General features: G+C 42.8%; 2 protein-coding genes across 10 annotated transcripts in view; both read left to right on the forward strand.

The window, feature by feature from the left end:
• The first annotated feature begins 644 nt into the window (after window positions 1-644).
• On the forward strand, window positions 645-6,981 carry LOC115162220 (eukaryotic translation initiation factor 5-like). Its single transcript, XM_029713314.1, has 12 exons — window positions 645-749; window positions 995-1,202; window positions 1,894-2,173; window positions 2,359-2,440; window positions 2,606-2,778; window positions 3,142-3,253; window positions 3,364-3,485; window positions 3,675-3,836; window positions 4,076-4,237; window positions 4,374-4,538; window positions 4,703-4,840; window positions 6,627-6,981. The coding sequence occupies exons 3-12, from the start codon at window positions 2,102-2,104 to the stop codon at window positions 6,723-6,725; spliced, it is 1,287 nt and encodes a 428-aa protein (XP_029569174.1). The 5' UTR covers window positions 645-749; window positions 995-1,202; window positions 1,894-2,101; the 3' UTR covers window positions 6,726-6,981.
• Window positions 6,982-7,112: 131 nt separating this feature from the next.
• Window positions 7,113-25,842, forward strand: part of LOC115162219 (MAP/microtubule affinity-regulating kinase 3) — a 45,440-nt gene continuing 26,710 nt past the window's right edge. For all 9 annotated transcript variants that reach the window (XM_029713304.1, XM_029713306.1, XM_029713305.1 and 6 more), the window contains exons 1-4: window positions 7,113-8,481; window positions 11,422-11,604; window positions 11,869-11,922; window positions 22,559-22,607. In XM_029713304.1, the coding sequence (XP_029569164.1) occupies window positions 8,431-8,481; window positions 11,422-11,604; window positions 11,869-11,922; window positions 22,559-22,607 (337 nt within the window). In that variant the 5' untranslated portion in view covers window positions 7,113-8,430. The remainder of the gene's footprint in view (window positions 8,482-11,421; window positions 11,605-11,868; window positions 11,923-22,558; window positions 22,608-25,842) is intronic.

Raw genomic sequence — 25,842 nt, forward strand, 5'->3', positions numbered from 1 at the left:
CATTACGTTGTTACAGGTGTCAAGCTTATGGGCATGTGGCAGCAGTGTGTAGGAGGGAGGTTCCTAGGTGTGAGAAGTGTGCAGAAGGGCATGAGACAAAGGAGTGTGTAGCATTGGGGAAAGTAGTGGTATGTGTTAATTGTAGGGGTGTCCATGGGGCTGGGGATCAGAAATGTCCCGTGCGAGAGAGGCAGGTTGAGGTTTCCAGGGTTAGAATAGTTCAGAAGTTGTCATATGCGGAGGCAGTGAAGAAAGTAGAGGAAGATGGGTCAAGGGGGAGGGATCCTGAGGGGAGTGGTGTGTGTAGTAGATCTGTACCAGTACAGGCCAACAAGTAATATATGTTTCAGTAAGATTGGATTTTTTGCATTTATAGTAATGGTTATCAACTGCAAGGTTGGAACGTAAGTTGCAGAAAATTGAGGTTGTAGTGTCAGCGGCAGAGAGGTATTTGGGTGTTCGAGACTTGACATCAGAAGAGTTCCAGGGTGTGTTAGGTGGTGTTGTCCCATCCTTATATATTTAAATAGTGGAGTAGGGGGGGTGTTCTTTTTTTGCGAGTACAGTGTTAGATGTTAGGGTTTTTGTTTATTTATTTCTTCAAAGTATAAGGGAGTTGTACTACAGTCTAGTAGTAGGTGGCGGTAATGCAACATTTATTGGGTGCCAACCGCCGTTAAACTTCATCGAAGAAGAAGTTCACGTTTTGGCTACAGAATAATCATCCCGTCTGAGAGAACGTTCGAGAGGTAGCGAAGCAATTTTACTATCGTCCATCTGATAGCTAGGTGTCTAGCTAGCTAACTAATAATTGTTGTATGATATAGCTGGATTGAGTCCATGTTATATTTAGCCAAAGCTAGTTAGCTAACGGCAACATACAAAAAGCTAGCGATCTAACGTTAGCGCGAGTGTATCAAAACGTGTTTAGCTAGCTAACGTTAGTCGCTGTATCTAACTAGTTTCTGCTGACTAACTCTTTATTTTTTCTTAGACACCCGAACTCTGACGCCGTCCCGAATATTTTCACAACAGGGGCAAGAATCTGCTAGATCGTTTATCACCTCCGAAATTCTGCCACCTTGCATCATTGAATTACAATCCCAGCAACACACCAGCTATTGGCAGCAGCAGTACTAGGCAACACTTCACTGTGCCTCTTGGACGACCATCGTTGTTTATGTCTTTGTTTTACGAAAACGGTGAGTGCATAATGACCAGCTATAGACATATGCTGCTGTCGTAAATATATACGCTTTGTTTTTGTTGTATGTATATTTCGATGTAGCTACTTTTTATAGTGAAATTCGTGGCGTAGTTATGTCTCCGCTAAATAAGAATATCAAAATGGCGTCTCCCATCACCCGTGCCATCTGATAAATCATGACGCACTCTGCAGCGCTAACTTACCTAGATTCATCAGTCTGGCTTCCCGGTTGCTAATCAACCCGACCTCGTTTGTATATCGAAGTGAAAGAATGCGTATACCTACATGTATTAACGTTAGACACGTTTGCTGTGCTTTAGTTTACGGCAAAGCGAGATCAGTTGGCTATCTGTTAACTAGTGCATACGTTTTCGTACTGGCCCCCTGTGGGAATCGAACTCAACCCAGGTGTTGCAAGCGCCACCAACTGAGCCACACGGGGTCTCATAATTGAGTTTGACAATGTCAGTGGCGATATTTCACGAGAGCCACACTAACTTGACACATTGGGTGGGTAGCTAGTTAGCAACATACCCAACAACTATACATACAGGTTGTAACTAAAAGGTAAAGTCAGATAATTATATAGGCTACTTAGGTATTCAATAAAAGCCATTGCCATCTAGGAAGTTATCAAAATCTATGGAACTAGAGTTGATGTCCATGCCTTTCTCCCCTCTTTTCAGAGCTGTTGCGCAGCTGTTGGAACCTGTGTGGAGGAAACCTAGTCTACGATCAAGGCGCTTGCGGCCACAGTGGCAAACAATTTTTCATGTCAGAGACTGAGCACGCTTGCAGTCGTTTATGTCATCCCCTCTTTTCCAGACAGAAGATCCCAAAAAATCCCCATTCAAGATCTTTTTATCTTACTGATAGTGCTAGTAGCCAGTCAAAATGTCAGTCAACGTCAACCGCAGCGTGGCAGACCAGTTCTATCGCTACAAGATGCCCCGTCTGATTGCTAAGGTGATTATCTGGTATAATATTGTCATGATCCTGTCAGGAAAATAGCATTGTCATTACACATTCTTGATATTTGCATCCTTGGTCAGTTATGTTTTCCAATGAAATGTGCAGGACTCAATGGTGGTCCATTTACAAAATGATTCTGTTAAGTTATTTATGGTTTTTGTGGTTTGATTTGTGTCCAGGTTGAGGGCAAGGGAAATGGAATCAAGACGGTCATTGTCAACATGACTGATGTTGCAAAGGCACTGAGTCGGCCTCCAACATGTAAGTTGACCTCTCCACTACCATAGTGTTGATTCTAAAGTGGTTACGTTGACTTGCACCATACATTGATATGTTACCTTCACTTCACTAAATGTTAGGTATCTGTTGTGTGCATAACCATCCATTAGCTTAGTGGATGTTGATTGCAACTCATATCCTCTGCAGATCCGACCAAGTTCTTTGGTTGTGAGCTTGGTGCGCAGACCCAGTTTGATGCAAAGAATGACCGCTTCATCGTCAACGGATCCCATGAGGCGAACAAGTTGCAGGACATGCTTGACATATTTATCCGTAAATTTGTGCTGTGTCCTGAGTGTGATAACCCTGAAACTGATTTGGTAAATATTTGATCAACATTTTTTGTTATTTCCTGGTAGTGTTTCTTTTTTTTAATCATGTCTTTTAATTCACTCCCAGTGTAGTGTGTTATGTCCTTCCTGAGGCGTGTAGATATAATAAAGCCCCAGTCATGTTTTATGTAGTTTTATTTGACATCCTGCCAACCATATCTGCCTTTCTGGGTCCTGCTTGTGCATGCCCCAGCCATTTGGGATCTCATCTGCTACATCATACACAGCAGTGAGAGAAAGTGGCTTTTTCTCCTGCAATGCAGTTATGGTCTGTTTTGGGTATGTGATTGCTTGTCTATTATGGGTGGTATAAAGGGTGATTATGATAAGTTGGTTGACCTTTCATTGCAGCATATCAATCCTAAGAAACAAACCATTGGTAACTCCTGTAAGGCCTGTGGGTATCGTGGCATGTTAGACACTCGACACAAGCTCTGCACGTTTATTCTCAAAAACCCACCAGGTAAGCACACAATAAGAATTTGCCCATGACCGGTTTGTTTTTCTTATCTTAAAGTCAAGTCTGATAAGTGGCCTGTTGAGTGACAAAGCACCAAGGGCTTTTTTCAACAGAAAATGAACCTGGATCTGTGAAGGAGAAAAAAGAGAAGAAGAACCGTAAGAAGGACAAGGAGAATGGCTCTGGCAGCGTAGAGGCTGGGAACCATAACGACATAGATGCCCCTGATGCCGTGGTGAGTATCCTCATTAATGTGTGCAAGCCATGTCAGTTTAAGTTCTTAATGCTAGTGGTTGAAAAGGGGGAACCAACCTCTTATCACCCCCCTCCAAGCTATCATTGTTCTGAAAGACTAGTCTCTCAGTAACCCAAGCCTGTCTGTCTAGCAGCTATTGATCCCTTGAGAACGTGTCTTGTGTATCAGGACGGTGACGATGATGACGAGGATTGGGCAGAGGAGACCACGGAGGAGGCACAGAGAAGAAGAATGGAGGAGATTAGTGCCCATGCCAAAAACCTGACCCTCAGTGAAGACCTGGAGAAGACCCTGGAGGAGAGGGTCAACATATTCTATAACTTTGTCAAAGTAAGTTGTGCCTGAAATCAATTACAAGGGCAATGAAGGTCGGTGATCCATTGTGAAAATATCTCATTGATATAGGGGTACAATGAGAGTGAATGTTTAATGATGGCGACCTAGAAGTTTTGACTGGCCTTAAGTCATTTTTTTCCTATTCAACACAGAGCAATCTTTGTGTTTCTTGGCTGCTTAGGGGCTATTTTGAAAATCATGTTAAAAGCTTTCTCACTGGTTACTTTCTCCAGCAAAAAAGGGAGGATGGCGCTATTGATGCAGCAGATAAGGAGATCTTGGCAGAGGCAGAGCGTCTGGATGTGACGGCCATGGGACCGCTGATCCTAAGCGAACTACTGTTTGACGAAAACATCCGTGACCAGATAAAGAAATACAAACGCCATTTCCTTCGCGTGAGTCTTCAAACCTCCATTGTTACATTTGACCTCTGTCATAACCTCTTACCACTGTGGTAATGTGTTCAAGAGGGGACAAAGTTGACCAAAACCTTGCCAAATTGATTGTGGTTTTGTTACTCCTTGCCTTTAGTTCTGTGTGAATAATAAGAAGGCCCAGAAATACCTACTGGGAGGATTTGAGTGCCTGGTAAAGCTGCACCAAGCCCAGCTGCTGCCCCGTGTGCCTGTCATACTCAAAGACCTGTATGATGCTGACCTAGTGGAGGAGGATGTCATACTGTCCTGGGCAGAGAAGGTGTGTGGTAAAACTTGTACATGCTCTCACACACGGTTCAATACAGCTGCATGTCAGACTGACCACCTTAATACCTAGTTTCTTGTCAAATATAACTTTTTGTCATGAAAATTTGTTTGCTCCTGCTCTGTGAGTGTCATTGCTCATTACTTTATATATTTCAGGTGTCTAAGAAATATGTCTCTAAGGAACTTGCCAAAGAGATCCATGCGAAGGCAGCTCCTTTCATCAAGTGGCTGAAGGAGGCAGAGGAAGAGAGCGAGGGCAGTGAGGAAGAAGAGGCAGAGGATGAAAATGTGGAGGTACTGGTCAGACTGTCCACTGATATTTTCATAGCTTGCACAGTTTATACTTTGTGGTTTGAGTTGGGCTACTAGGATATGCTTAGTGAACACCGGCCAAACCCGGACGACGCTGGGCCAATTGTGCGCCGCCCTATGAGACTCCCAATCACGGCTGGTTGTGATACAGTCTGGATTCAAACCAGGGTGTCTGTAGTGATGCCTCTAGCACTGAGATGCAGTGCCTTAGACCGCTGCGCCACTCGACTGATGAGTGGCTGAGAGCGATTGATGATTGTTAGACTTCAGTGCGGCTTTTGACATTAACGATCGTAGTCTGCTGATGTGAAAAACGCATGTTTTGGCTTTACACCCCCTGCTATATTGTGGATAAAGATTTTCTTGTAACAGAACAGAGGGTGTTCTTTAATGGAAGCCTCCAACATAATCCAGGTAGAATCAGGAATTCCCCAAGGTAGCTGTCCAGGCCTCTTACTTTTTAATATCTTTACTAATGACATGCCACGGGTCTTGAGTAAGGCCAGTGTGTATGTATGCGGATGACTCAACACTATACACTAGTCAGCTACTACAGCGACTGAAATGACTGCAACACTCAACAAAGAGCTGCAGTTAGTTTCAGAGTGGGTAGCAAGGAATAAGTTAGCCCTAAATATTTCCAAAACTTAAAGCGTTGTATTTGGGACAAAACATTCACTAAACACTAAACCTCAACTAATTCTTGCAATAAATGTAGAAATTGAGCAAGTTGACTTATGGTCAAAACATGTTGATACAACAGTAGGTAAAATAGGGAAAAGTCTGTCCATAATAAAGTGCTACTCTGCCTTTCTAACAACTATCAACAAGGCAGGGCCTACAGGCTCTAGTTTTGTCACACCTGGACTACTGTTCAGTCGTGTGGTCAGGTGCCACAGAGGGACCTTGTAAAATGACAATTGGTTCAGAACAGGGCACCACGGCTGGCCCTTAAATGTACACTGAGCGTTAACATTAATATGCATGTAAATCTCTCATAGCTCAAAGTGGAGGAGAGATTGACTTCATCACTACTTGTTTTTGTAAGAAGTGTTGACATGTTGAATGCACCGAGCTGTCTGTCTAAACTACTAGCACACAGCTCGGACACCCATGCATACCCCACAAGATATGCCACCAAAGGTCTCTTCACAATCCCCAAGTCAAGAACAGACGATGGAAGGCGCACAGTATTACATAGAGCCATGGCTACATGGAACTCTATTCCACATCAGATAAAATTAAATGATAATTCCCGAGTGGCACAGCGGTCTAAGGCACTGCTTTGCAGTGCTTGAGGCGTCGCTACAGACCCAGGTTCAATCCCAGGCTGTGTCACTACCGACCGTGACCGGGAGAACTGTGAGGCGGTGCACAATTGGCCTAGCGTCGTCCAGGTTAGGAAGGGTTTGGCTGGCCGGGATTTCATTTTCCCATCGTGCTCTAGTGACTCCTTGTGGTGGGCCGGGCACCTGCAAGCTGACTTTGATCGCCAGTTGGACGGTGTTTCATCAGACACATTGGTGCTGCTGGCTTCCGGGTTAAGCAAGCAGTGTGTCAAGAAGCAGTGCGGCTTGGCAGGGTCGTGTTTCGGAGGACGCATGGCTCTCGACCTTTGCCTGTCCTGAGTCTGTAGGGGAGTTGAAGGGATGGGACAAGACTAACTACCATTTTTGGATATCGCAAAATTGTGGAGATTAAGGTTTGAGTTTTGATGCCAGTATAACGCACAAATTAACTCTTATTTTCCATCCTGCTCTCTCCTCAGGTTGTATATGATTCTTCTGCTCGGGAACTGAAAGTGGAGACCGTAAAACCGGACAAGCCTGAGGAGGAAGAGGACTACTTTGATATTGATGCAATTTAAACAAGGAGGCCATTTTGAGAAGTTGTTTTGAATCACATTTTCTCATCCTGCCAAATTGCCAGCCCTTCTCTCCTTTTCCCACAACCTCACTGCTTTTGTTAACATAGCGCTATTAGTCACTGCACATTAACTCTGTAATTTTTGAGACATTAGATTTATGCGATATTGGTGTATTTTGGGGATTTACTTGACTGCGCATTAATTTTTGTAGTTTTTGTGTTGTATTTTTTCCAGTCATTAAATGTTTTGCTATCCACAACTGTTATATTTTTGTTCAATTTAGTTACAGATAAACAACCTTCGGTTAATTGTTAGATGGGATTCTTGAAATTTGTCTGAGATAAGTGGTGTATGTGTAAACTACATGCCCACTAGGGATGTCACTAAACATAAATTGGTATTCCCTCCTTGACAAGTCAGCAGTGCCATCTCGGCAGATATTGAATACAAAACTGTTTTGAAAAAGGAGAGCACAGAAAACACTGGAATTATGACACATCAGGGTGACTTGTTATCCCAGTTTTCAGTATATTGCAACAGCCCATCCAGTCATAAAGCTAATTTTGGGAGCATGAGCCCTGACTCATTGTTTCTGTAGGTAAGGCGCAAACTTTATTTCCAATCTGTCATTGTGAAACACAGCAGTGATAGTGCTACCATCACTGTCTACTGAGCTCCAATGAGCTCTAAGGGGTCGCTTGTTTCCTCACGTCTGTCATTAGACAGTAGTGATCTGAGGCAGTGATGGCATTCCAGACCAAGTCTTTTCGGTGAGCTGCATCCTTTGGCTCCCAAACGGCTCTTCGTTTAAATGCTTGAAAGAAAAAAAACAAGAACCAGGGGAAAACGTACACATAAAACCAAAAAAGGGGTCTACCATTGTCAGGTCGTGATATGCACGTTGAAATAAAATTTTACCTGGACAAATTTCGATCGCCTGCATTTGTTTGCCAAATGGACTAGATTGACGTGCTCACTTTGTTTCTGCAGTGAATTATTTTTGTAATTTATTTGCAGATCGTTTTGAAGCTTAAAAAAGCAGTAGCAGTACGCAAATCGGGGAGCCAAATAAAAGGCCCTTTAGCCGATGAGATTCGGTTCCTATCGTTCGCGAACGACCCATCACTATCAGACGGGACTTGGGCCGATCCAACAGAGCCCGTGAGTGGTAGCCATTTTGCTCCCACCTAAAACGGTAGTTTCATTCGGAATCGAAGATGGAAGAAATAGAACCGACAGCAAGTCCAAAAGCTCAACAATTTTGAAACCCAGGAATACAGACGGATATCAAGGCACACACGGATAACATCACAACAAAATTGCGATTTTGGGAGCGGTGACATCTGAACCTTCCGCCGTCCACTCTGAGTAGCCTAGATTGGAGTCGATCAGCCTCTTAGTTCAATTTAACAGCCAATGTATTGTATTTTTTGCAATGAAAAATATAGTTGACATACTTAATTCTGAACATAAAGGACGATAGGGCGAATGCCCTGCTGCCGAGGAGCGTCATAGGGAAATACATGTCATTCAATTCTGTTTGCGTCTTCGGGACATCTTGAGACAAATTTGGATTCGATGGACCGATGTTGAGACAGTTGCCGAATTCATGGTTTGTGTCCAAAGGCAAGAATACAATCGCCTCCCCTCGTATTGCCAAAGGAGGTGCAGAATATAGGGAAATAGACAACATTTAATCGAGAAAATGTCGTCAAAAACTCCTCTACCTACAGTCAATGAGAAAGAGATGGAGAGCGTAAGTAAACCGTTATTATTAGCCAGTTAGAGATGTGTTGTCTCTGACAGTAGAAAGTAGGCCTAACAACGAAACTATTTTTTTTACATTGTATCATATGGTTTTACATACTGGTTACGTTGTATCGGAGTGTTCGATACATTGTGTCACGCGGGAGACAGGCATACGTTCGGGACAAACTAAATCCTCTACTGTGCACGTCCTGGCTGTAATCTCATATGTTGACTGATGCCACGCCAGATGCTTTGTTTGGTCTGTGGATAGTGATAAATAGCCTACTTACTCATTTGTATCTCCATCCAAACAACCTTACCTGTTAGACTAGGTTCTGACTGGTTTTCAAGTTCTGTTGCTTGCTCTTACTGATATTTCCCACCACTTCTAGTTCAATGACAATCGTATGAGAGTTTATATTCTCGCTCAGAGTATCCGGCAAGCAATGAAAAGACGCCCCATCAGTGTAGTAAGTAAGGACTTTTTAATTGAAATCTCAGGCTACCTGTAATTTTAATTTAGCCAAATGATGCCTCTCTTGGAATGTATTTTTGTTAATGAGATTTTATGCAGTTGTATCTAGATGTTCTAATACTCTTTATCCTGTCATCCATTCTGGATCATAAGAAATTCATATTATATTGAAGAAACATATTCCCAGGGTATATATATTTTTAAAGTGTGACCTACTTAATGCAGTTTATAAGAGAGGTGAATTGTTCTCACATTTAGATATGTTAGTGGATCACAACAGAAAATAAAGCATCCCTGGCGTTCCCTGCGAGTGATTATAACACTGGGTTACAGTGCTGTTGTTGGCTATACCTGAAGTCGAGCCTTGTCCAACAGACTGACGAGCGCAGCGTTCTGTCTGGTTTACGAGACCTTTGGACATCTGCTGAATCTAATGCATTCTTACTGGTAACATCCTGATCAATGCAAACATCAGAATCATTTTAATGTAGGTTTTTCCTTTTCATCCAGTTCAGTGCTGTACATCTTTTCCCACAACTCCAACTGTCTGTGGTGTAGCTGTGCGGATGCTCAGGTTAGGGGTGGGGTTGTCAGGGCGGAGCAGGCCCTGTTAATGGAGCTGACCTGGGATGGAGTCCATACTGACCCATAGAAAAGTATCTCTGATTTTGGGGTGGGCTGTTGTGGGCTTTTAACCAGGGTCAGAACATCAGTATGCTGTACATACAGTGAGGGGGAAAAAGTAATTGATCCCCTGCTGACTTTGTACGTTTGCCCGCTGACAAAGAAATGATCAGTCTATAATTTTAATGGTAGGTTTATTTGAACAGTGAGAGACAGAATAACAACAACAAAAAAATCCAGAAAAACGCATGTCAAAAATTCTATAAAATTATTTGCATTTTAATGAGGGAAATAAGTATTTGACCCCTCAGCAAAACATGACTTAGTACTTGGTGGCAAAACCCTTGTTGGCAATCACAGAGGTCAGACATTTCTTGTAGTTGGCCACCAGGTTTGCACACATCTCAGGAGGGATTTTGTCCCACTCCTCTTTGCAGATCTTCTCCAAGTCATTAAGGTTTTGAGGCTGATGTTTGGCAACTTGTACCTTTAGCTCCCTCCACAGATTTTCTATGGGATTAAGGTCTGGAGACTGGCTAGGCCACTCCAGGACCTTAATGTGCTTCTTCTTGAGCCACTCCTTTGTCGCCTTGGCCGTGTGTTTTGGGTCATTGTCATGCTGGAATACCCATCCACAACCCATTTTCAATGCCCTGACTGAGGGAAGGAGGTTCTCACCCAAGATTTGACGGTACATGGCCCGTCCATCGTCCCTTTGATGCGGTGAAGTTGTCCTGTCCCCTTAGCAGAAAAACACCCCCAAAGCATAATGTTTCCACCTCCATGTTTGACGGTGGGGATGGTGTTCTTAGGGTCATAGGCAGTATTCCTCCTCCTCCAAACACGGCGAGTTGAGTTGATGCCAAAGAGATCCATTTTGGTCTCATCTGACCACAACACTTTCACCCAGTTGTCCTCTGAATCGTTCAGTTGTTCATTGGCAAACTTCAGATCGGCATGTATATGTGCTTTCTTGAGCAGGGGGACCTTGCGGGCGCTGCAGGATTTCAGTCCTTCACGGCGTAGTGTGTTACCAATTGTTTTCTTGGTGACTATGGTCCCAGCTGCCTTGAGATCATTGACAAGATCCTCCCGTGTAGTTCTGGGCTGATTCCTCACCTTCTCACCAAGCTGCTTGGCGATGGTCTTGTAGCCCATTCCAGCCTTGTGTAGGTCTACAATCTTGTCCCTGACATCCTTGGAGAGCTCTTTGGACTTGGCCATGGTGGAAAGTTTGGAATCTGATTGATTGATTGCTTCTGTGGACAGGTGTCTTTTATACAGGTAACAAACTGAGATTAGGAGCACTCCCTTTAAGAGTGTGCTCCTAATCTCAGCTCATTACCTGTGTAAAAGACACCTGGGAGCCAGAAATCTTTCTGATTGAGAGGGGGTCAAATACTTATTTCCCTCATTAAAATGCAAATCAATTCATAACATTTTTGACATGTGTTTTTCTGGATTTTTTTGTTGTTATTCTGTCTCTCACTGTTCAAATAAACCTACCATTAAAATTATAGACTGATAATTTCTTTGTCAGTGGGCAAATGTACAAAATCAGCAGGGGATCAAATACTTTTTTCTCTCACTGTACACTTGTTAATCAGGCTGCACTAGTCAGTCACCTACACTAACTTTTCTTCATCCGCTTGGTTAGCTTGATTATAATCTGTTCAGTAAAGATTTAATTAACAGGAGAGTTGTTCTGGAACCTTACAGTGGATGGAATCCCAAGCATGAGCCACTGCTAGTGCAGAGATGTTTCACTCCTTTGTCTGTCTGTCCGTCCGTCAGTCCATCCACAGCACGCTGTTCTACTCATGTCTGTCTGTCTGTGTATGTCCACAGCATACGTCTCACAGCAATGGGCGCCAGGAGGTCACCGCTCGCTCCGTCCGCTCCGGGGTCCGCACCCGGAACTCTGGGGCCGACGAGCAGCCTCATGTGGGGAACTACCGACTCCTGAAGACCATTGGGAAGGGCAACTTCGCCAAGGTCAAGCTAGCCCGTCACATCCTCACTGGCAGAGAGGTGAGAGGAGAGACTATGCCTGCAGCAGGTCAGGCTGCTGTAGCCCCTTTCTGGTTTACCTAGCTTCACTAGTCTATTCTTTCCCCTCTCAATAGCGTTGTTCTTGTTGTGCAAATATGAATTGTATCTTGTTCATAAGTGGGGGACATAAACATAAAAGATAAGTAATGTTATGTATGTGTGTGTGTGCTGTGCTGTGTTGATCCCAGTGAAGGGTCCTCAGAGCATAATTGTTTACACACTTTGTTTTTGCTCTCTCCTCAGGTGGCGATAAAGATTATCGATAAGACACAACTGAACCCAAACAGCCTTCAAAAGGTAAGGATCCTCCCTGTGTGGTTGTGATTCCCAGTACACTTATTGAGGTTGTGTGGCAAAATAGATCTTTTTTAATCGTGGCTGTGTAACTGCTGACCTGTGTAGTTTTGGCCCTGTGCCTGTGCCCTGGTGGTGGTTGTGGCCAGTCAGAGGGCATTATTGATATGACTGATGTGCTGTAGCAGGCAAGGTTTGACAGACAGACAGAGAGCATGACCAGGGCTTACCCAGGGTGCTGGTGTGGCCATTGGTATTCTGCCTGCCCCACTGAGACTCAGAGTAAGCATCTCTCTCACTCGCTGCCTAGCTGTAGTTTCCATCTGTTTTTCCAAAGCACCGTTGATTTGGTGCTTTGTATTTAAAGCCAGGTCCTATGACATAGGCTGTGCTAAGTCAACAGAAACTCTGAGTAGGGCCCTATAAAATCAGTGCTGTGGACAGAATCATGGCATCCAGACATTAAAATGGAATTCAACAATATAAAAAAATGTATTGAACTTCAGTAGGAAATCAACCACTGAACAAAAATATAAACTCAACATGCAACAATTTCAAAGATTTTCCTGAGTTACAGTCCATATATGGAAATCAGTCAATTTAAAGAAATTAATTAGGCCCTAATCTATGGATTTCACATGACTGGGCAGTGGCGCAGCCATGGGTTCGCCTGGGAGAACATAGGCCCACCCACTGGGGAGCCAGGCCCAGCCAATCAGAATGAGTTTTCCCCAGAAAAGGGCTTTATTACAGACAGAAATATTCTTCATCAACCCACCCCTCCTCAGACATCCCGCAGGTGAAGAAGACGGATGTGGAGGTCCTAATTTGAGATAAATAAGCTTTTTGTGCGTATGGAACATTTCTGTGATTTTTTTTCAGCTCATGAAACATGGGACAAACACTTTACATGTTGCGTTTATATTTTTATTCAGTATAAATATATTGAATTTATTCTAAAATTAATTCATTTGCCCATGTTAGTAATAAGACAAAATGCATCAGTGATTTGTTTTTGTCCTGCAACTTTTTGAAACGGCACAGGAATGCCCCTGTGTGTGTATATATGTCTACATGTTTTTTATGATGCTGATGATGACCTTCTGGTAGAGATAGAAAGTCTTTCCCAAAAACCTTCTCAATGAAATGCTAGCTACAAAGTGGCCTATGCCTACCTGGCGGAATGATATGATTATTTGCAGCAATTCAGTGGCCATTTGTTTTGCAAACTGCAATCACATGAGCGCTACAGAAACATCATTAACCAAACAACGGTCTCTGGCTGGTGCATACTTGAAATAAAGGGTAACTACACCCAAAAATCTAAATTTATTAGATTTTTCCAGACCTCAAAAGTGGTGTCCTGACATCCAATTTTGTTGAAAACCTGGAAAAACTAAACGGAGAACAGAAGCATGCAAAAATCTCTTACAATTGCGCCAGAGGTGATGGCTGCCGTTTTTACGGGCTCCAAACCAACTGTGGTATTTAGTGTTTTTTTCCTGCATTGTTTGTAACTTATTTTGTACATAATGCTGCTGCTACCGTCTCATATGAACAAAAATAGCTTCTGGATATCAGAACAGCCATTACTCGCCTCGAACTAGGCAAGGATTTTTTCTTTAGTGAGTCCAACGCGAAGGATAAAATGCTTCTCCGAGACCAGGCCCAAATCCCCGTCATTCGTGTGAAGAAAATACGGAAATACAGGGGGCGGCGATCAGGGTGCCTTGTTAGAATTTGTTGGCGAGTGGGTAACCCACCTATACCATCCATTCTATTGGCCAATGCGCAATCACTGGAAAATAAACTGGATGATCTCCGTTCGACTATCCTACCAACTGGACATTAAAAACTGTAATACCATGTTTCACCGAGTCGTGGCTAAACGGCGACATGGATAATATACATTTGGCTGGGTTTTCTGTACATCGGCAGGACAAAACAGCTACGTCTGGTAAGACGGGGTAGGGGTGTGTATCTATTTGTCAATAACAGCTGGTGCGCAATGTCTAATATTAAGGAAGTCTTGACGTATTGCTCGCATGAGGTAGAGTACCTCATGATAAACTGGAGACCACACTATCTACCAAGAGAGTTTATCATTTTTCGTAGCCGTCTATTTACCACCACAAACTGATGCTGGCACTAAGACCGCACTCAACGAGCTGTAAAAGACCATAAGCAAACAAGAAAATGCTCATCCAGAAGCGTCACTCCTTTTGGCCAGGGACTTTAATGCAGGCAAACTTAAATCCGTTTTACCTAATTTTTACCAGCATGTCACTACCAGCATGTCACATGTGCAACCAGAGGGGGAGAAAACTCTAGACCACCTTTATTCCACACATAGAGATGCATACAAAGCTCTCCCCCGCCCTCCATTTGGCAAATCTGACCACAATTATATCCTCCTGATTCCTGCTTACAAGCAAAAATTAAAGCAGGAAGTACCAGTCACTCGCTCAATACGGAAGTGGTCAGATGACTTGGCTGCTACGCTATAGGACTGTTTTGCTAGCACAGACAGGAATATGTTCCGGGATTCATCCAATGGCATTGAGGAGTATACCACCTCAGTCATTGGCTTCATCAGTAAGTGCATCGATGACGTTGTCCCCACAGTGACCGTATGTACATACCCCAACCAGAAGCCATGGATTACAGGCAACATCCGCATCGAGCTAAAGGCTAGAGCTGCCGCTTTCAAGGAGCGCGACACTAATCCGGACACTAATAAGAAATCCCGCTATGCCCTCAGACGAACCATCAAACAGGCAAAGCATCAATACAGGACTAAGATTGAATCCTACCACACCAGCTCTGACGCTCGTTGGATGTGACAGTGCTTGCAAACTATTACGGACTACAATTTTGTTTTAAATGTATTTTCATTTTTTTTATTGAACCTTTATTTAATTAGGCAACTCAGTTAAGAACAAATTCTTATTTATAATGACCACCTACCACGGTCAAACCCTAACTCGGACGTCACTGGGCCAATTGTGCGCGCCCTATGGAGTCTTCCAATCACGGCCGGTTGTGATACAGCCTGGAATCAAACCAGGGTCTGTAGTGATGCCTCTAGCACCGATATGCAGTACCCAGCCTCGAGCTGCCCAGTGACGTGAGCCTACTAGCATGCATGAGAGCACCAGCTGTTCCGGATGGCTGTGTGATCACACTCTCCGTAGCCGATGTGAGCAGGACCTTTTAAACAGGTCAACATTCACAAGGCCGCTGGGCCAGACGGATTACCAGGACGTACACTCAGAGCCTGCGCAGACCAACTGGCAAGTGTCTTAACTGACATTTTCAACCTCTCCCTGACTGAGTCTCTAATACCTACGAGTTTCAAGCAGACCATGAAAAGTGAAGGTAACCTGCCTAAATGACTACCGCCCCATAGCACTCACATCGGTATCCATGAAGTGCTTTGAAAGGCTGGTCATGGCTCACATCAACACCATCATCCTGGAAACCCTAGACCCACTCAAATTTGCATACTGCCCCAACAGATCCGCAGCTGACGCAATCTCAATCGCGCTCCACACTGCCCTTTCCCATCTGGACACTTGTGTGAGAATGCTCTTCATTGAATACAGCTCAGCCGTCAACACCATAGTGCCCACAAAGCTCATTACTAAGCTAAGGACCCTGGGACAAAACACCTTCTTCTGCAACTGGATCCTGGACTTCCTGACAGGCCGCCCCCAGGTTGTAAGAGTAGGCAACAGCACATCTGCCATGTTGATCCTCAACATGGGGGGCCCTCGGGTGTGTACTTAGTCCCCTCCTGTACTCCCTGTTCCCCCATGACAGCGTGGCCAAACACAACTCCAACACCATCAAGTTTGCTCACCACACAACAGTGGTAGGCCTGATCATTGATAATGATGAGACAGCCTATAGGGAGGAGGTCAGAGAACTGGCAGTGTGGTGCCAGGACAACAACCTCTCCCTCATTGTAAGCAAGACAAAGGAGGTGATCGCTGACTACAGGAAAAGGCGGGCAGAACAGGCCCCCATTAACATCAACAGGGTTGTAGTGGAGCAGGTTGAGAGTTTCAAGTTCCTTGGTGTCCACATCATCAACGAACTATCATGGTCCAAACATACCAAGACAGTCTTGAAGAGGGCACGACAAAACCTTTTCCCCCTCAGGAGACTGAAAAGATTTGGCATGGGTCCCCAGATCCTCAAAATGTTCTACAGCTGCCCCATCGAGAGCATCCTGACCGGTTGCATCACCGCCTGGTATGGCAACTGCTCGGCATCTGACTGTAAGGCGCTACAGAGGGTAGTGCGTACGACCCAGTACATCACTGGGACAATGCTTCCTGCCATCCAGGACCTACAGTTGAAGTCGGAAGTTTACATACACCTTAGCCAAATACATTTAAACTCAGTTTTTTTTTACAATTCCTGACATTTAATCCTGGTAAAAAATTCCCTGTCTTAGGTCAGTTATGTTCACCACTTTTATTTTAAGAATGTGAAATGTCAGAATAATAGTAGAGAGAATGATTTATTTTAGCTTTCATTTCTTTCATCACATTCCCAGTGGGTCAGAAGTTTACATACACTCAATTAGTGTTTGGTAGCATTGCCTTTAAATTGTTTAACTTGGGTCAAACATTTTGGGTAGCCTTCCACAAGCTTCCCACAATAAGTTGGGTGAATTTTGGCCCATTCCTCCTGACAGAGCTGGTGTAACTGAGTCAGGTTTGTAGGCCTTCTTGCTCACACACGCTTTTTCAGTTCTGCCCACACATTTTCTATAAGATTGAGGTCAGGGCTTGTGATGGCAACTCCAATACTTTGACTTTGTGGCTCTTAAGCCATTTTGCCACATCTTTGGAAGTATGCTTGGGGTCATTGTCCATTTGGAAGACCCATTTGCGACCAAGCTTTAACTTCCTGACTGATGTCTTGAGATGTTGCTTCAATATATCCACATAATTTTCCTCCCTCATGATGCCATCTATTTTGTGAAGTGCACCAGTCCCTCCTGCAGCAAAGCACTCCCACAACATGATGCTGCCACCCCTGTGCTTCACGGTTGGGATGGTGTTCTTCGGCTTGCAAGCCTCCCCCTTTTTCCTCCAAACATAACAATGGTCATTATGGCCAAACAGTTCTATTTTTGTTTCATTAGACCAGAGGACATTTCTCCAAAAAGTACGATCTTTGTCCCCATGTGCAGTTGCAAACAGTAGTCTGGCTTTTTTATGGTGGTTTTGGAGCACTTTACCCCTACCTACATGTACAAATTACCTCGACTAACCTGTACCCCCGCACATTGAATCGGTACTGGTACCCCCACTATATATGGCCTCATTATTGTTATTTTATTGTGTTACTTTTTATTGTACTTTTTACTTTAGTTTATTAGTAAAGTTTTACTGAACTTATTTCTTGAACTGCGTTGTTGGTTAAGGGCTCGTATGTAAGCATTTCACGGTAAGGTCTACACCTGTTTTATTCAGCGCATGTGACAGATAAAATGTGATTTGATTAAAACAAATTTCAATTGAGCCCTATCTGAGTCATGAGGCTCTTTATGAGGTGGCTTGTTGGAAACACACAGCGCATGGAACTTCTCTTGACAATTTAGTAATAACCCCTAGGAATAGTCATGTTGTGTTGGGTACTTGATATAACTCATTTTTAGTAGTACAAAGCTATCAATATCTTCCTTAAATGTCGCCTTCTGACTTAGGCGATGATTTGTGAACAAAAGGAACTCTACCTCTCCAGCACCAACAAATCTAAGAGGTCCAGGTACACTGAGAAGAGGAGACTGCAAAATGTGGTTGGTTCTGTTATTGGGACAGTAAATCAAACATGGTCTTAAGCCGAAATCTTTGTTTTCATCCCCGGTTTTTAATAGTTTGGAAGAGCTCACATCCGTGACAAGCTCAATGTAATCTTTTCACCTCCATTCCTCCCTAACTCCCTCCCTCCCTTCACTGAAGGTCACATGACCCGACCAGGCTGTTGTTGCCCAGTTTAGAGGGCATAGGTTAGTGAAATGGCCAAAGCCTTTGATTAAATGTAAATAGTTGGTTCTCAGATGTTTGGAATGTGGTGTGGCCTCTGCCTCTCCTGCTCTCCTACTCCCTTCTCATAAAGTCACCACAGAGCATCACTACAGCTGTTTTAAGTTCAGTATAGGCTAATGAGAGCAGAAGCAGTGCTCACAAATAAATGTCGAACTGACTGTTAAAATGAGACCTGCTGTGACAATTAGCCTTATAGCATAAGTAAAGGTTAGTGATCCATATATTAGTGCACTTGTAAGTAGTGATGGGGGGGGGGGGGGGGGGAAATCGATACAGTTTTTGACACTATATTGTATAGTTTTGACAATATTGCAATATTATTTTTGACTGGATGTACCTGCACCAAAACTCCAGTATTTGTCCTTCATAGATTGTTCGCCATCTTCTTTTTAAATAGGGAGCCAATTTTGTTTTCAGCACTTTTAATTCCATGACTGACCAAAACTAATTTTCTCTTGTCCCTCTGCAGAAGACATATGGTGAGCAATATGTTTGGAATATCGAAATGTAATAAAATCACAATATCGAATTGCAACAGATATTGAATCGTGACAATTGCAATACATGTCATATTGAAACTGAAGTATTGTGATAATATCGTATAGTGAGGTCCCTGACAATTCCCAGCCTTACTGGTAAGCCTGGATTGTTGGCAACACCATCTTCGGTGAAGTATTGTGTCTATTAAGATGTTTTGTTATTGTGCCTTAGCCTGGTGGTTCCCATGGGGTCTGTGTGTGTGTGTGCAAGAACTGACCGGTTCTGCTCTTTATCACTACATAAGCCTGTCCATACTGCTGTAAGATAGTGTTGTCTGTTCCCTATGGTTTTCTCTAGAGAACACCACGAAACCCAACCAGCAACCACACATAGGGGAACTCAGTTTTTTACAAAACAATGATAAGCCTGTCTGCCTGCCTGCCTGCCTATCCATGACATGGAAAATGGTCCAGAACAGACTATGGGAGGTGCACAGTACTACATAGAGCCATGACTACATGGAACTCTACTCCACATCAGGTACAGTGCATTTGGAAATGATTCAGACCCCTTGACTTTTTCCAGATTTGGTTACCTTACAGCCTTATCCTAAAATGTCTTAAATTGTTTTATCCCTCATCAATCTACACACAATACCCAATAATGACAAAGCAAAAACAGGTTTGTAGAATTTTTTACTCATTTATTAAAAATTAAAAACAGAAATATAACATGTACAAAGGTATTCAGACCCTTTACTCAGTACTTTGTTGAAGCACCTTTGGCAGCGATTACAACCTTGAGGCTTCTTGGATATGACGCTTCAAGCTTGGCACACCTGTATTTGGGGAGTTCCCCCATTCTTCTCTGCAGATCCTCTCAAGCTCTGTCAGGTTGTATGGGGAGGGTTGCTGCACAGCTATTTTAAGGTCTCTCCAGAGATGTTAGATCGGGTTAAAGTCCAGGCTCTGGCTGGGCCACTCAAGGACATTGAGACTTGTCCCAAAGCCACTCCTGCATTGTCTTGGCTGTGTGCTTAGGGTCGTTGTCCTGTTGGAAGGTGAACCTTCACCCCAGTCTGAGGTCCTGAGCGCTCTGGAGCAAGTTTTCATCAAGGATATCTCTGTACTTTGCTCCGTTCATCATTCCCTCAATCTTGACTAGTCTCCCAGTCCCTGAAAAACATCCCCACACCATGATGCTGCCACCACCATGCTTCACCGTAGGGATGGTGCCAGGTTTCCTCCAGATCTGACACTTGGCGGTGGTGTTATACATTTTCTATTGTAGTGGTGTAATAATGTTATATCATGTACTGTTTTATCTTTTGTTTTGTGTGATGTAGGTGCCTTAATGTGTTTGGACCCCAGGAAGAGTAGCTCTAATGGGGACCCCTAATAAATGCATAATTTATTTCTCTATATTTACGCAGCACTCTGAGAATATTTTGCTATAAAAATGGGTAGAGGGGCATAATGGGAAGAGTGTAATGAAAGTGAGCTAGACCTCAAGCCAAGGCCAAGACTTCTCTTCCCCTAGCAAGGAAGAGCCAAGTCGAATCTACGCTTGTTTGTTACTATGGTGTTCAGAGTGTTTTTCTGTTGAAGTTTAATTAACCCTTTAGTATTTTAGCTAAACCGGAAATCATACTATTCAGTTGAGAGACTTGGCAATGAACGATGAACACCACCTGGGTCTGTCATCCTCCAAACAGCCTGGCTTCCCCAGTACAGAGCGTGTCGTGTCTGTGTTTCTTGATGGGTGAACAGTAGGATGGCATTAAGCTGTATGTTCCAGAGATGGTGATATATTTCCTCCTATGCATTGACTGCTGCAGCACCTGGTATTGGGTAATGCCAGGAGGCACAGTAGAAGCTAGAAAGGCCAGTACATGGCACAGCATCAGGCACGGATCCTGCTCTTTTAAATATGGATCCCTTTTATTATTTTATGGGCGGAAGGGGGGATGGGAGCACAGTGAGCTGTCGTAAAAGGAGGATCAATAATAAATAGCACTTAGTTATTTTATTCCCACTGAGATGGAACCCTAAAGAGCATTTTTGGCTCTGACACAACTCTGATCACTCTCTAATGGTTATGGAGCGTTTACATTACATTTTAGTCATTTAGCAGACGCTCTTATGCAGAGCGACTTACACTAGTGAATGCATACATTTTTTAATTTTTCCCGTACTGGTCCCCCAGTGGGATTTGAACCCACAACCCTGGCGTTGCAAACACCATGCTCTACCAACTGAGCCACACGAGACCACATTTGTCTTGTCTGTGTGTGCAGGTGTCTTGCTCAAATAACGCTGAAACCGGTCAAGTCTAAGGTTCTGAAAGATAGGCGGGGACAATAATCGGAACTTCACTTCAACTTCTTTAATAGCACAACGATGTATTCTAGATGTTTGTGAAAACCAGACTATTGCTTGGGAAATATTTGGGTGGAGATACATTTTCTCAGAGATACTGCTCTGTAAGCGAAAACCACATCAGTGTCTGTCATATGTCAGTGAGCTTTTCTTCCTAAGTCAGCCAACTGTCTTTCCTACATGTTGCCTTTCTTACTACTACTACTACTACTACTACTACTACTACTACTACTACTACTACTACTACTACTACTGTAAGTGTTAGTATCATGCTGTTTTTGTAAGGCCTGATCGGCCCTGGGTATTAGTTGGTTATCATATGTCATAGTCACTCAATTAATATAGGTCATCATTAGTACAAAATATTGCATGTTAACCTAATAGTAACATTCCCCAACAATATCACTCGGTATGTGGAAGTGACTATTGTATTATTTAAGACACAAAGCATATAGACTGAACAAAAATATAAATGCAACATGTAAAGTGTTGGTCCCATGTTTAATGAGCTGAAATAAAACATCCCAGAAATGTTCCATACGCACAAAAAGCTTATTTCTCTCAAATGTTGTGCACAAATTTGTTTATCTGACAGGTGTGGCATATCAAGAAGCGGATTAAACAGCACAATCATTACACAGGTGCAACTTGTGCTGGGGACAATAAAAGGCCTCTCTAAAATGTGCAATTTTGTCACACAACACAATGCCACAGATGTCTCAAGTTTTGAGGGAGCGTGCAATGGCATGATGACTGCAAGAATGTCCACCAGAGCTGTTACCAGAGAATTGAATGTTAATTTCAATACCATAAGCTGCCTCCAACTGCGTTTTAGAGAATTTGGCAGTACGTCCAACTGGCCGCACAACCGCAGACCACGTACGTCTATGGCGTCATGTGGGCGTGTGATTTGCTGATGTCAACTTTGCGAACAGAGTGCCCCATGGTAGGGTTATGGTATGGGAAGGCATAAGTTACAACAACGAACACAATTGCATTTTATCGATGGCAATTTGAATGCACAGAGATACTGTGACGAGATCCTGAGGCCCATTGTCGTGCCATTCATCCGCCGCCATCACCACATGTTTCAGCATGTCGCAAGGATCTGTACACAATTCCTGGAAGCTGAAAATGTCCCAGTTCTTCCGTGGCCTGCATATTTACTTGACATGTCACCCATTGAGCACGTTTGGGATGCTCTGGATTGACCTCTACGACAGCGTGTTCCAGTTCCCTCCAATATTCAGCAACTTCTCACAGCCATTGAAGAGCAGTGGGACAATGATCACAATCAACAGCCAGATGTGAAGGAGATGCATGAGGCAAATGGTGGTCACTACAGGGACTGACTGGTTTTCTGATCCACGCCCCTACTTTTTAAGGTATCTGTGACCAACAGATGCATATCTGTATTCCCAGTCATGTGAAATCCATAGATTAGGGCCTAATTAATTATTTAAATTTACTGATTTCCTTATGAGCTGTAGCTTAGTAAAATCTTTTAAATTGTTGCATTTATATATTTTTTCAGTGTGTGTGTGTGTGTATATATATATATATATATATAGACACACACACTGAAAAAAAAATAAAAAAAAATAAATAATAATATATATATATACACAAATCCACTTCTAACAGTTCCCTACTGTCGCTCTTCTCTGACACATCCAGTTCAACAATGAACAATTAATACATTTTCTCTCCCTGCAGCTCTTCAGAGAAGTAAGAATAATGAAGATTTTAAACCACCCAAATATAGGTAAGCAGAACACACACACACACACACACCTCCATACACCACACACCACCATACAGCTGAGTTACAGATGGTGGAGACAGGATACTCTGTTAAATGCATCTAATTTTGTACCCCACGTATGTCATGATTTCCTCTGCTCAAATGTGGTTATAATTAAATGTGCAATGATAACCATTTAAAAGAGCGAGAGAGAGGGAGCCTCTTCTCCATCCCACCTCCACTATATATAGCCATAGAGCTCTCAGCCACTCATCCAGAGACTGTTAGATCAACTCACTGAAAACACTGCAGGGAGGCTGATTTTACACTGTATACCCAATAAGCATGAGTGCCCTGTATAATATGCCCACATGTGAAAGGTAGGCCAGAGAGTGTATGCAGCAACACACACACCATTCTAAGATGAGGGAGTGGAGAGGTTAGTTGGAGGAGTGATCAAAGGAAATGAGAAATACATTTCTTCAGTTTCCTCAGGCTCTTCAAGGCTACATTTGAAGTTGGAAGTTTACATACACCTTAGCCAAATACATTTAAACTCAGTTTTTCACAATTCCTGACATTTAATCCTAGTAAAAATTCCCTGTCTTAGGTCAGTTAGGATCACCATTTTATTTTAAGAATGTGAAATGTCAGAATAATTGTAGAGATAATGATTTATTTCAGCTTTTTATTTATTTAATCACATTCCCAGTGGGTCAGAAGTTTACATACTAATTGAGTGTATTTGGTAGCATTGCCTTTAAATTGTTTAACTTGGGTCAAACCTTGGGTAAACTTGGGTCAAACCTTGGGTAAACTTGGGTCAAACGTTTCAGGTAGCCTTCCACAAGCTTCCCACAATAAGTTGAGTGAATTTTGGCCCATTCCTCCTGACAGAGCTGGTGTAACTGAGTCAGGTTTATAGGCCTCCTTGCTGCTCACACACACTTTTTCAGTTCTGCCACAAATTTTCTATAGGATTGAGGTCAGGGCTTTGTGATGACCACTGCAATACCTTGACTTTGTTGTCCTTAAGCCATTTTGTATGCGTGGGGTCAATGTCCATTTGGAAGACCCATTTGCGACCAAGCTTTAACTTCCTGACTGATGTTGCTTCAATATATCCACATAATTTTTGTCCCTCATGATGCCATCTATTTTGTGAAGTGCACCAGTCCCTCCTACAGCAAAGCACCCCCACAACATGATGCTGCCACCCCTGTGCTTCACGGTTGGGCTGGTGTTTTTCGGCTTGCAAGCCTCCCCCTTTTTCCTCCAAACATAATGATGGTCATTATGGCCAAACAGTTCTATTTTTGTTTCATCAGACCAGAGGACATTTCTCCAAAAAGTACTCTCTTTGTCCCCATGTGCAGTTTCAAACTGTAGTCTGGCTTTTTTATGGCGGCTTTGGAGCAGTTTTTTATTTTATTTATTTAACCTTTATTTAACCAGGAAGGGCTCATTGAGATTTAAAATCTATTTTTCAAGAGCGTCCTAGCCAAGATAGGCAGCACCAAGTCATTACAAAAATTACAGACAAACAACATGAAAAACTACAAGTCATCTAGTAAAAACCATAGAATTCACAAGAGTATAACAAAATCAAAACAGCAAATTACAAACATTGACATGTCAGGGAATCAGTCTCAAGATCATTCATTAGTGATTTAAAAATACCAATCGGGACAAGTTCTTCCAGTTTAAAAGTATTTTGTAAGGCGTTCCAAGACGATGGCGCAGAGTACATAAAAGCCCTTTTACCAAATTCAGTTCGGACATTTGGAACAGTTAGCAGGATAAAGTCCAGCGAACGAAGAGAGTACCCACCACATTTCTGAACAATAAAAATGGCCAAATAAAAAGGTAGTAAACCCAAAATGGCTTTGTAAATAAAAGTATACCAGTGACTGAGCCTACGAGTGACTAGAGAAGGCCAGCCAACCCTGGTATATAAAGTGCAGTGGTGCGTAAGGGTTTTGCAGTTTGAAATAAATCTCAAAGTGCCATGGTAAAGGGTGTCAATTCATCTCAAACACTGAGCGGAAGAATTCATATATAAAATATCCCCATAGTCTAGTAAAGGCATAAATGTAGCTGATACTAGCCTCCTTCTGGCTTCAAAAGAAAAACAGGCCTTATTCCTAAAATAAAATCCCAATTTCAGCTTCAATTTGTTTGTAAGTTGTTGAATATGCATTTTAAAAGAGAGGCCATCATCAATCAAAATTCCAAGATATTTATATGAGGTTACAACCTCAATCTCCTCTGACAGGTAGTAATAGGTGAAAGGTTTACAGGTCTATTTCTTGCTTTAGAAAACACCATTAGTTTAGTTTTGTCAGTATTGAGGATAAGCTTCAATTAACACAAGGTATGTTGAACAGTATAAAAAGCAGTTTGCAAGTACTGGAAAGCTTTTGTAAGAGATGGGGCACAACAGTAAATAACAGTATCAGCATAAAAATTAAGTTGCGCATTTTGGACATTTTTGTCTAAATTATTTATATAAATAGTGAATAAGAGGGGACCAAGTACAGAGCCTTGGGGCACACCATTAAAGACAGACAATTTAACAGACCTAAGCCCATCAAATTGAGTGCACTGAGTTCTATCAGACAGATAGTTAACAAACCATGCAACTGCATGCTCTGAAAGACCTACACTTGACAACCTCTGCCTTAGTATAGCATGATCAACTGTATCAAGGCCTTAGAGAGACCAATAAAAAGTGAGACACAATGCTGTTTTTGTCAAGAGCTTCAGTGATATCATTTAAAACCTTCATGGCTGCTGTAATTGTGCTATGCTTCTTCCTGAAACCCGATTGGTACATTGATAAAAATAGAGTTAGTAAATAAAAACTCTTAGCTGTTCACTCACAAGGGTTTCAAGTATTTTGACCAGGGGTGACAGCTTTGAGATTGGCCTATAATTATTTAAAAGAGTTGGATCTCCCCCTTTTAAAAGTGGCAGGACAAATGCTGATTTCCAGATCTTTGGAATTTCATTACATTCCAGGGTTAGATTAAACAGATATGTAAGTGGTTCAGCTATGTGCAGTGGCTTCTTCCTTGCTGTGCGGCCTTTTAGGTTATGTCGATATAGGACTCGTTTTACTGTGGATATAGATACTTTTGTACCTGTTTCCTCCAGCATCTTCACAAGGTCCTTTGCTGTTGTTCTAGGATTGATTTGCACTTTTCACACCAAAGTACGTTCATCTCTAGGAGACGGAACGTGTCTCCTTCCTGAG

Source organism: Salmo trutta, chromosome 25, assembly GCF_901001165.1.
Source record: "Salmo trutta chromosome 25, fSalTru1.1, whole genome shotgun sequence".
Taxonomy (NCBI): Eukaryota; Metazoa; Chordata; class Actinopteri; order Salmoniformes; family Salmonidae; genus Salmo; species Salmo trutta.